We start from the raw sequence: 12,786 nt of genomic DNA, 5'->3' as shown, positions 1-12,786 counted from the left end.
AATGATGACCTTAAATTTAAGGATGGAACTCTTCACCGTGGGTGACACAAAACTTTCTCCAATATTTCACCGATCTCAATGTGGATCTGCGCGCTTGACCAATTTTTCTGATCTGATGCTGTGAAATGTAAAGTAAATATTAATCAAATGATTAATATTATTTTGGGTATTAGTTTAATGGAAACAACCCACAAGCAAAAACGGTTGTGGGCAATCTTTCAAGATATGAACGTGTGACTGTGTGACTGTGTGACTGTGTGACCGTGTGTGTGTGTATGAGAGAGAGAGAGAGAGAGAGAGAGAGAGAGAGGACAACAAACTGTGAAAGGTAATGTTCCTCCCAAATGCCAAATGATATACACAAGAGTTGTACTTTTCTCAAATTTACATGATTTTGGTTGCTTGCATTTCCCCCAAAACTCAAAATGAGCTCAACAGCTTCAGTTATAACCACTATTAATGAAATATGGAAAAAGGAAGAAAAAAAACAAAAAAACAAAAGGAGTAAAAGTAAAGGGCATGCAATAAAAGAGAGAAACTACCTACTGTTGAGAACTACAGCACTCATGTTACAATATTCCAACCAACTCCCTCCAAGGAATTCATTTTCCTCCAAATTGCATCGCTGTGGTCTTCGATTCGAGGTGGCAGATTAACCTCATTCGGACTCACAAATCTCCAGATGGAGTTGGTCTTGCTGAAGATGACTCACCCAAGGAGACAGAGGTCAGAGAAGACGCCCATACCCGGGCATTTTTTGCCCCTTTCTGGAAGTTCCTAGTCTTGGATAGCCTCAGCTTGCTGAAAACCCTCTTCACATCAATCAAATGTAGGGCACGACCCAGTAACTGGCTTGTCTCGCCAAAGATGCCCAAGTTAAGGTGAGGGATGTATGAAATCCAGAAAGCCCTGAAACGAGATAACATTGCTGGGAAGAAGTGAAGGAATGCTCTTAAGCAGAGGAATAATACAGCTAACAAAAGATAGGGTTCCCTCATTAGAATCTCCTTTGCTGAAGATCCATTCCAGAGTTGAAGCAATGTTTCATCACCTCCTAATCGACTAGGTTGATCGACAGTGAAATATCCAACTGGTTTAATTCCTGGTTTTGAGGCAGCAAAATTAAGAGGTGGTCCGATTTAAACTAACGGGAATATAAAATACACATTAATTTCAGAGGAGCCCAACCTGTTATTCTCGTATAGAACTGTATGAGAGAGGACAAATCTTTTGGACCACAATAATGTACCCTCTCTGTCTGGTTTACTAAAAATATCGCAGGCAAGCTATGAATTCCATACCTGGAAAATAAACTATGAATACAAAAGCAGATGTGAATCAGTTGAAATTTTAAAGTTTTAATCCAAGCCGCTAACATAAACAACAACGATATTAAAAAAAAAAGAAGCAATAATAATAAGGGCAAAGCCTAGTCTTTCTTGATGGCACAGACATCAGCCAAAATAAACTATGAATACAAAAGCAGATGTGAATCAGTTAAAGTTCTAATCCAAGCCGCTAACATAAACAACAACAATATTTAAAAAAAAAAGAAAACAATAATAATAATAATAAGGGAAAAGCCTAGTCTTTCTTGATGACACAAATATCAGCCATGTCGCAGTCCTCAGCTTGCAGGTTTGGTGGCCATGTTGTCCACGTCAATCATCTATCAGTCTGGCAAGTTTCAGCCAAATCCTATTTTCTCACATGGAGGTATAAACCTTTGAAAATGGTTGCAAATTTAGAGCAAGTATTATTCAACCATGAAAATACAAGGGTGAAAATCCTAACATGGTGGGCCATACAGTAGAGATGAGACCAGGGGTGGGGGCTTTCCATCCAACCGTCAGTAAACTATGGGTTGTCACAAGTTACACTTCAACAACAGCAGCAGCTGCTGTAAAAATAATCAAAATATCCGAGAGTTGGCAATCAAACTGTCGGATTGGCCATCAGCTTTCCATGTGGCTCAGGCTTGAAAGACTGATGGACTCACTAATAATAAATAAACAGAAATCATGAAAACATTGGATTGTGGAGAAGCAATGAACCTCACACTTACCCTGGACATGCTACTTCTGGCTTTGGACAGTACATGGGATCCACCAAAGAATATATGTCCAGCTCAGATTTCTACTCAACCATACCTTGATTTAATTGAATGAACTTAAAGATATAATTTTAGGCATTCCTTTGGACAAACCATAAACCAATCAGAATAAGTTATGATGATAATTGTAATAATCGTGTACTCAAATCAATATTAGCCTAGGTATATCCTTGGTGGATCCCATCAAAAAATAAAACTCAAACCCATACATAGCGTAACAGATTTTGAGTCATAATCCTCCTACCTTGGCAAGGCCGAAGATTGTTCAACTGCCAAGTGTCTAATTTGAGGAAACATGGAACTGAGGGCATCAAATGTGGGTAGCACACCACGTGAAAACGGACACCAGGAAGCATAGAAGAGCACAGCAGTATTCAGATTCTTCTGGCTGGAGCTCAGAGCTTTGTCAAGTGATTCTCCATCCACCTTGAAATAGAAACCAGCCATGTTAAATTAGAACTAAGAAATTCCTTTACTAGTAACCCAAAAAAACAAAAAAGGAAATCAAATCCAACTGCATAGTGAAGCCAACTCAAGGAACCTTCCACAGTTTCATTAACAGAAAAAATTTCCAAAGGGAAAATCAATTGCTGAGTGGATAACACAAATGCAACTGCTAACCTAAATAAAATCGGTAGAAAATCTTCGAAGGGCAGAAGAAAATGCAAAACCAGGTATCTCAAAGGATTTTAAATGTATTACTGTAACTCAGAGTAACTCAAAGTGCAAGGATTTTAAACGTGTTACTGTGACCTGTACTGGAAACCAAAAAGTGCTATTCAAAAGATATTACATCACATGCACAAAGAGCATCTAACTCCAGTTCCCTACCATGAAACCTTTGAAATTAAAAACCAAGCAACACTACTTTACAAAATGGGAGAAATAAAATTCCACAAAAGATACATAAAATTACCACAACACACAAAAGAATACTGAATACCAAAATTAAAGAGAGCAGAAAAGCCAGGCAATCAAAGGCAGTAGCTAATATGCCACACCGAAAATACACCAACAACTTTCAAAGAAAGATAAAACAAGCACACAATCACCTCCAATAAGAGTGTGAATGATATGTAAGGTAATAGGTAACAAAAATTCCAAGGAAAATGTCTAGGGGACACCAGTGTCGGCCATCTAAAGGAACCCCAAATTGCAATGGGCCTCGTGAATAAAAAGTTCCTTAAATAAGGCAATGAAATAGGGGATACCAGGTGGCAGTGGTGGAATCAACTGAGGGGGTCTGCCAGACAGCAAAGCCCGGCGACCTCCTAGGCACCTAGCATAGATCATTTTCATACCATATCGTCAAGATATTATTCTTATTTTTTCCTATATTACTAAGCTGAGAGATTGTCTCAATAATGACATGGACTGAATAATGATATCAGACCAATGTTTCAAGAAACTAAATCAATAGAGAGAGAGAGAAAGAAACAGTTAATATATCAAAGCACAAGCTAATTTTGTTACTTGTACAAAATCAACTGCACTTCTTTGACATTGACAGGGATTGAAGCAACTCAGCACTATGAGCTATTTTTGCCACATGGCAGTTAGATCAGCACTCAAACTCAGTGTAAATGTCCACATCATCTAGTCATGTGTTAATTTCTGGTCCAATCCCACTATTTCATGTCAGTCCAAACAGGTTCCATTATGAACAATATTGAAAATGTTGAACATTTTGCTATAAGGCATCTGTCACACACACACATACACACACAGAAGTAACATTGACAGGGATTGAAGCAATTCAGTGCTATGAGCTATTTTTGCCACATGGCAGTTAGATCAGCACTCAAACACGGTGTAAATGTCCACATCATCTAGTCATGTGTTAATTTCTGGTTCAATCCCACTATTTCATGGCAGTCCAAACAGCTTCCATTATGAACAATATTGAAAATGTTGAACATTTTGCTATAAGGCATCTGTCACACACACACACACACCTCCCCCCCTATATATATATATATATATATATATATATATATATATATATATATATAACTTTAACCATCGTAGGGAATTCAACATCCAGCTATTTGAGATGACAATTGGTGGAGGATATGAGAGGAATGGTCTCTAGACGTTGCATATTCGTCTATGGTGGCGTCTACTACCTCCACTGGTGTTTCCCCTTTACATTGGCATTACCAACTAGGGCACCTTTCTTTATCCAAGTTACAGCATCTGGTCCCTAGTTGCAAGTCTATTTCTCGTCTTGAGTGTGAAACCTGAGAGCTTGGCAAGCATTACCGTACTGTTTTTCCGTTATGTAGTGAGTCTACAAGTCAGTCTTTGTTTGATATAGACATATAGTTCATTCTGATATTTGAGGTCCATGTCTGGTCAAGAGTCGGTCCGGTTTTTATTATTGTGTCCTTTATTGACAATCATTCGCGCATGACATTGTTGTACCTTTTGAAAGATCATTCTGAGTTTGTGCCTTTGTCATCAAACAAATTTCTACTGATAAAAAAATTCAATTTGGTGTTTGTTTGAAAGTTTTGCATACTAACAATGCTCTTTAAATTACCCAAAATGCAATTTCATCTTTTTTGCTTTAACAATGCCAGTTTATTCACCAGACCAACTGTTCATATTACACCTCAACAAAATGGAGTGGCAGAACATAAAAAACGTCATTTGTAAGACATTGTTAGATCTTTAATGTTCCATATGAATATTCCAAAGATTTATTGGGGTGATGTTGTGTTGACTGCTTGTTTTTTGATTAACCGGATGCCATCCTCTCTAATTCTTAATAAAATTCCCTTTTCTGTTGTTTTCCCCATCGTCCCTTGTTTAGTTTGCCTCCTCGCATTTCTAGTTGTCAATATTTTGTCCACAATCTACATGCCTAGCCTTGATAAACTACCTCCTTGGGTCATCAGTGTGTGTGTGTGTTTTTTTAGTACTCAAAAGGGCTACCGATGTTTGGGCCCTATTATTCGTCAACAGCTTGTCAGTATCAATGTTACCTTTTTTGAAAACATACCCTATTTTGGTTGTTTGGATTCTCATTTACGCCTTGTTTCTCCTAGTCCACCACCTCTTCTTCAACTCATATCTCTTGAGGTTACGGACCCGCTACTCAACACCCCACATCTCATCCTCTTAGGGTGCCTTAACAGATATACAAGCGTAGCCCGAAGCAAAAAACACCTGCTCCTGTCATTCCTCCGCTTCCACTGTCCAACTCTTTGCCTAGATTTCGATACTCTATCACTGACCTCCCAATTGCTCTTCACAAAGATACTCATTCCTGTACACAGAACTCCTTGGTTACCTATCCAATTGCTAATTATATTTCTATCTCTAATCTTCTTGCTTATATCATCCTTATGCTCTTTCTCTCACATCTCATTCTATTCCTTCTCATTACAAGGATGCTTTGTCTCACCCTTGGAGGAAAACTGCAATGGATGTGCAAATGGATGCCTTGCTATCTCGCAAGACATGGACATTGGTTGAACTACCTCCCAACAAAGACCGTGCATGTTGTCATTGGGTGTACACTATTAAGTATAACCCTGATGGTTCAATAAAGCAGTTGATAGCTCAATTAGTGGCTAAGGGCTATAATCAGACTTATGGGGTTGACTATTTTGAGACTTTTTCCCCCGTTCCATAGTTAAATTCTATGTGCATCCTGATTCCTTTTGGTTGTTAATCTTGATTGGCCAATCTACCAGTTGGACATCAATAATGCCTTCTTGTATCGTGATTTGCAGGAGGAGGTTTATATGGAGCAACTTCCTGGGTATGTTGCTCAGGGGTAGGACTCTCAGAAAGTTTACAGGTTGCACAAAGCCATTTATGGGCTGAAACAATCCCCACGAGAATGGTTTGATAAGTTTAGCAAAGTTATTGCTGCATATGGGTTTTCTCAGTGTTACTTAGATCACTCTGTTTTTGTTCGCCGACAGGACTCTAAAGTGATTGCATTGGTGGTTTATGTTGATGACATAATTTTCTAATAATGATGTGTTTGGGATTGCACAGGTTAAGACTTCCTTGCAACAACATATTCAGATGAAGGACTTGGGTGCACTCCGTTATTTTCTTGGTGTTGAGGTTGTTCGCAGTAAGAAAGGCCTCTGTTTGTCTCAACAGAAGTATGTTCTTGATCTTCTGAGTGAGACAGGGATGTTAAGCTATAAGCCTATAGATACCCTTATGGATCCTCATGTTAAGCTTGGAGTGTCTGATGATAAGGAGTTTAAAGATAAGTATCAATATCGAAGACTTGTCGACAAACTTGTATACCTTACTATTACTCGACCTGATATCTCGTTTGTTGTTGGTGTAATTAGTCAGTTCATGCAAAAACCTAAGCAAATTCATTGGAAAGCAGCTTGTCGCATATTGAAGCACCTCAAAGGTGCTTCAAGGAAGGGGCTTATTTATCATCACCATGGTTACACTAGGATTGTTGAGTATTCTGATATTGATTGGGCTGACACCGACAGTGATCGACAATCCACTACAGGCTATTGTACCGTCTTTGGAGGAAATCTTGTTACATGGAGAAGTAAGAAAGAGACTACTATTGCTTGTTCCAATGCTGAGCCGGAGTATCGAGCTATGGCTCACACCGCTGCTGAATTGATGTGGCTTCGTCATTTGTTTAGGAGCTAGGTTAATCTACCAACAGTCCGATGGAGATGTTCTGTGATTAACCAAGCTACCATTTACAGTGCTAATATTCCTATTTTCATGAGACGGCGAAGTTTTCGATATTGATGCTTATCTTCAAACTCTACTTCGTTTGTTAGCTCTGATAGTCAACTTGGAGATTTGTTTACCAAAGCCTTGATTTGGAATGTTTTTCTACAAGGATATTCCAAGCCGAGCATGGGTGATGTCTTAGTATTAGTCTTGATTACGGGTTATTTTGCTCTAACTGTTAGTCTAAGTTAGTGAGGGGTGCTTTGGGTATTAGCATACTTAATAACTTAATTCAGTTGTAATTAGTTTTTGATAAATACAAATCCCCTCCTAGGCCCACGGTTTGTGGAATTCAGCCCTCAATACAACTGTAGGCAGTACTACCACTTCCTCTCAGTTTATCTCCTTCTTCTTTGCTGCAGGTTATAGTGCTCTGGTGTTGTCACCAAACCCAACTTCTCCCATTGTAGTAAATGTCACCATATCCCAGCTGAAGTGCTATCATCCTTCCATTTCATTAGATTCTACTACAACAAAACTATTACAAATTTCCGTAGAACTTTCAAGATATTCTGTGACATAGGTATTACAACATTTCGGAGCTTGTGGCTTGAGGAAATGAAAGCATTTCAAAACCATGCTGAACCAGCTTACAGGGTGACTGTCAGGCCTAAAGAAAATATTGTTCTTTGGGCATCTATTTGTAGAGAGTTTCTGGCATGTCCCACACTAACATTAGAAGAGACTGGAGGTCTCTTTTTTTTTTTTGGGGGGGGAATTACCAGTCTGATTTTTTTTGTATAGCCTCTTGAATAGGACTCATAAAGCATAGTCTGCCTCTAATAAAAAAAATTATCTTTGACATAAAAAAAAACCATAATGTAGGATATAAAAAATGTCCCATAAGTCGTAGGTGGAAACAACAATTTATCCTCAACTTCTGGAGAATAAACTCAAAAGCTAACTTACTACACAGCATGCAAGTAAGAGAGAAGAAAGAAATAACAAGATAAACTGCAATTCATCCAGAATAGTACAGCCACTTAGCCATCATGTGTGTCTTTGTATGGACTACAACACTCCAAAAAAGAGCAGCCCCTTTACTTAAAAGCTTTGTTATAAACTAATTACATAGAAAGCATCCTATAAATTAGAAAACAGAACATAAAAACTAACTAAACCCATTGACCCATTAAAAAAAGGGTTGTGCTTGGTGTAACCACGGTTGGTTACACTGAGCATGTAACCATTTTTTTAACAATGAAATTGCACTCCAGATTCCCTCTTTCTACCCAAACCTCCCTTTTCTGAATCCCAACTCCCAGGCAGCCTGGCCAGTGCAAACTTCGCCAGCAAATACCTCTAAAGTCGAATCTACAAAAGAATTTGAGAAAAGGGGCGAAATCAACAAACATTGCCTCGAGACTGCACAATGATGTTGGAGCATTTTGGTAATTTCATCATCATATGTTAACACCTCCTTAACATCGTTTGAGCTTGGGTACTCTATTATTAGGAGATTCAGAAAAATGAATCTCTGTTGAAGTTTGCAGCAGGGCCTGGGAGTTGGGATTCAGAGCTTTCATGAATCTCCTCTCTCGCTGTTGTTGGAGGCCCTTTAGCATCAATGTTGATGGTTCTGCTGCTGGGCAGAAAGGTAGAGATGGTGTGCTCTGGTTCCGTGAAATCGGTCATTATGCTTTCAGTGATTTCTCCAGGGCCGTCGTTCAGGCCAACCAGGTGCTCGAAGACCAGAGCCAGATCCAGTCTGATCCTTCGACACTTCTTTTGGTGTCTATGATGGTCAAGGTGGCCCTAACGCCATTTATTCGTCTGCAACCACCTCTTCCGTCATTTTCAAGGTTCTTATTCATCCCATATCTTTAGTTTCTAATCCCTTATGTTGTCTCTTTCGATCTATCATCCTCTTCAGCCTCCATACATTGTATCTCACTAAACTATGACGAATTGAATCTAATTAATGCAACCAAGTAATGCACACTTTGGTAAAAGCAAGTTGAACTTTGGGTTCTCAACACATATTAAACTGCTACATCGGTCTCCATCTGAGTCACAGTCTTGGTTCTTTCATATAATGTACTATAATGATTTTAGATCGAGTCTGAGGAATTCAGGGGTGGGTGTCTGGATTTTCATAGACATTGCAATCTCTCTTGCTTCTTTGGACTACGGAAACGAATTGAAGGATCGAAGAGATGGAATCGTCAAGTGGTTTTATTCATCAATGGTTCCTCGGGAATTCGAGGAGGAAATCCAGAGTTGGAGTCTCAAATGTTCCTACCACTGTGAGTGCTCGCAGCATGATCAGAGATAATCCCTGGGTGATCTATCCTCCAGGATGAAGCTTGGGTGAAACTAAGTGGAGGTCCAAACCGATTGATGTTGAAAATCAGTGGATGAGTTGTGATTAAGGGTGAAATGCCACTAAAACCCAGAGCTAGCTGGTTCTCCCTGAAATGTGCATCTTGCCTAAGCTAATATCCATCGAGCAAGGTGCTTTTATTCAAGGGAACTCTATCTCACAAAATATCGCCTTGGCCCACAAACTGGTGTAGGAGTTTCCTATGTAGCTAGCCTAGTCTAATGAGTCCCTAATTCACCTTTGGAACAGCAAGGGAGTCTACAACTTACTAGGTTGGGTTGAACATAAGCTGAGATTTTTGGTCAAATCCATTTTTGGGAGAAGAAAGAGAATGAGGGTAGAGAGAGGGAGTCTTCGACTTACTTTTGTTTTTTCTAATCAAATTATCTACCTACCCTTCGTCTCATCCGGTCCATGTCATACCACAAGGGGCATAAAAATATGTTTACAACTACCAAGAGTAACTGTGAAAGGAAAAAAAAAAAAAACTAAACCCAACTAAATTACTCAAAGACCAATTCTACGAATATCTTCTAATTACAAACCTCAAACTAAAACTTTGAACTGTAAATGTAGCAACTCCCATGAGTCCTTCGAACTCAACTGCACAAAGCCTTATCACCACTCAACTCTATTAAGTGTTATGTTAGTTGTTAAACCAATGTAATCAATATTTTTTCTTAACACTCTAAAAACAATGAAATTAGAAACTCTAAAAACTGAAACTACACACCCTATACTAGATGTCTCTACTGAGTTAAACATTCCAAAAGCAGATATCCATGGACAGCCTGAGACCTCTCTAATCATGGTGTACACTAGATGTCTCTACTGAGTTAAACTTTCCAAAAGCAGATATCCATGGACAGCCTGAGACCTCTCTAATCATGGTGGAACTTTCTAATTATGACCTCGGATTCAAACTTTCCAAAATCATTTATGATATTTCACTTCATCACATCTCCCTTTTATTAATCTTTGATACAAGATCATCACATTTCATTTTTACTGCTGATCCTGCTGTCTAGAATCATTTAAATTCCAGGTTAGAATACGTAGTTAGTTCTACAAAGCATGCAAAGTCCCAACAGAAGTGAAACTAAGGGGCAAAAGCAGTGCAATCAGAGTAGCCTGACAAACCCTAGTGGCTTTTTGATAGACTTCATGTCTATCTCATGAAAGCATGAAGCACAAACGTCTTTCACAATTTTCAGAAAGTAAAAGCACAAAAGCTAATACCAAATACCAACCATATCATTTGAAGCATAGAATAGGGAGAGAGTTTTGAAAACTGTGAATTGAATTCAAATCCATAAAACTAAGCAACAATATAGTCCTCATCCAGGTTCGGAAAAAAATGAACACAAGGCAATTGAAAGGGGGCTGAAATCAGTTGTCAGCAATAATCCAATAGCTCAAGACATTTCACAATAATCTAAAAGAAATATGAGAAATTAGTCGATACCCACGCAACCAAAAGCCTTTTGAAGTCAACCAAGACAGGTTTGGATTTATTCTGATTCTTTATTTTCCAGACCACGAACTCAACCACCACAACCACCCCCCCCCCCCCCCCAAAAAAAGAAGAAATTATCTTAAATGACGAAGAGAGAGACCAATACAAAAACCCAGAATCTTAACATGTAACCCTAATTACCCAATATTAAATTTTTTTTTAAAAAAAATCCATCATTCCTGTCTCCATAATCTGATAATCAATGGGGGGGGGGATACCATGTCCAAACTGACATCATAAAGGAAAAAACAATCCAAATAGGCAAATCAAACAAACGATCCAAGGTCCCAAGCAGAAATTCTTAAATAAAATAACAACATAACAAACGAGATATTTCGTTACCTCGATATGTGAAAAGGGGGAGATCACAGCAGGGCACTGAGATTGAAGATTGCTCAGGAAAAGATGAGATTGAGGAGGGCATACGGACAACGATGAGGCTAGTCGAAGCGTAGAAATGGCTGAAATGCAAAAAAAGATAATAGACGCCGTAGATGCCGCCATGAAAACAGAGGAAGAGCAAAGAGAGGTCTACAGAGAGAGAGAGATGTGACCGAGAACAAAGAAGAGAAGCGAAAGAAAATCAAACTATATTTATATATTTTTAATTCTCTTTTATTATATATATATATATTATTTATATGTGGATGGATATATGTTTATGTTCGTTCGCCACTTCTTCGTCGACGATTCCTTCGGCTTCGATCTACCCAAAAAAAAAAAAAAAAACCTGCCTGTTGAAGAGTCACACTTCACTGGTCACAGCTATTTCTCATTCCCTACGTTTTAATATCTCATTATTATTATCGTCATTCTTCGTCATCATATAGGTGGTGCGTTCTCCTCGAAATGACTGATATGCCCTTCCCTCTTCTAAATACTCTCCCAAAGGCTAAAGTCCAAGATAATCGGGTCACGTCACGACGGCAGCTCAGGTTTTCGCATGAGAACCGTTCTTGTACGTCCTTAACCGCCCAGATGAAATCTACCGAAACAGATCCTTTACGGCCCAGTTGCCAAAGCGGTCATAGCAGCACAGGTACAATGAGGCGCGTAATGATCATCTTATCTTTGTTCGGGCATGGCATTCGTTGGGACAACGATAAGGTGGTAAATACATGCCTCACATGGTCTATGCTGCTATGACCACTTGGGTAACTGGATCGTAAAAGATTTGAATCCAAAATCCACTCATTTTTTTTGAATTCTATTCCGATGATTAAGGCCGTATAAGAATGATTTTCGTACAAAAACATAGGACAGCCTCGTAGAGTGACATCTACATCAAACGACTCACACCCTCTCCCTACTCCAAGAATGTCGACCTTTTAAAAGGGTTTCACAACCCTAGCAGTTGCAACAAATGGGGTCATACATTACCACAAAAAAAAAAAAAAAAAAAAAAACAAATAGGCTCATACCCATGGTTGAAGTACACATTATTGGATTCCGGATGAGTCACCTTGGAAACCAATATGATATTGATAAAGATTGATCTAGATTCAAGATATTTTGCCCTTGATTTTTAAAAGGATTCGCCCCTAGTCTACACCCTAGTCTACACCGTTTTTGTTTTTTCTCCCGGTAATAGTTTAGTCTTAACGTTCCACTGATATGGAATTAGCCAGGTATTGGGATTAACATGTCTCGATATAGATCCAGATCAGCCGATACTCCGTTTCTGATACCTCAAACCATGCTCATACACGAATCGTTATCCCTCCAATACACTGCCTGCTCCAATTTCTCCAATTCTTCACATATGAGTGGAAATGACCACTCTATTCCCTGCCCAAACACATTGCCCAAGGTGGAGTAGGGTGGTCATTTCCATTCCTATGTGAAGAATTGGAGGAAATTGAAGCGGGCAACGAATTGGAGGTGATTATTATTCATGTAGATACCACGTCAAGAACAGAAGTGTTGGACAAATGTGTGTCCGTCAAACTCGGCTCGGTCCGATTTACCTTTATATTGAATATTTATACATTTTAGTTTAATATTATCACATGCGATATAAATTTTTTTAGCATTATGTGTCCCTAAGTTTTACTTAAAATGATAGTCACGACTAGGGTTTGGGCTGACCACCCTTAT

The 12,786-nt window shown here is 38.9% G+C and overlaps 1 protein-coding gene across 1 annotated transcript; it reads right to left on the bottom strand.

The window, feature by feature from the left end:
• Positions 1 to 332: 332 nt before the first annotated feature.
• Positions 333 to 11,307, bottom strand: LOC122642339 (5'-adenylylsulfate reductase-like 7). The gene is made up of 4 exons (XM_043835774.1): positions 11,032 to 11,307; positions 2,358 to 2,539; positions 1,189 to 1,313; positions 333 to 1,102 (listed from the first exon to the last, which is right to left on the bottom strand). The coding sequence occupies exons 1-4, from the start codon at positions 11,191 to 11,193 to the stop codon at positions 669 to 671; spliced, it is 903 nt and encodes a 300-aa protein (XP_043691709.1). The 5' UTR covers positions 11,194 to 11,307; the 3' UTR covers positions 333 to 668.
• Between the last annotated feature and the right edge of the window lie 1,479 nt (positions 11,308 to 12,786).

Source organism: Telopea speciosissima, chromosome 10, assembly GCF_018873765.1.
Source record: "Telopea speciosissima isolate NSW1024214 ecotype Mountain lineage chromosome 10, Tspe_v1, whole genome shotgun sequence".
NCBI classification, from domain to species: domain Eukaryota; kingdom Viridiplantae; phylum Streptophyta; class Magnoliopsida; order Proteales; family Proteaceae; genus Telopea; species Telopea speciosissima.
This window is presented reverse-complemented; position numbering and strand designations above follow the sequence as displayed.

Coding starts and splice junctions, on each gene's coding strand:
- LOC122642339 (XM_043835774.1), bottom strand. CDS start 11,193: ATGGCGGCATCTACGGCGTCTATTATCTTTTTTTGCATTTCAGCCATT. Junction 1,314..2,357: donor CAATCTTCGGCCTTGCCAAG/GTAGGAGGATTA, acceptor TTGTATTCATAG/TTTATTTTCCAGGTATGGAA. Junction 1,103..1,188: donor GTTCTATACGAGAATAACAG/GTTGGGCTCCTC, acceptor CCTCAAAACCAG/GAATTAAACCAGTTGGATAT.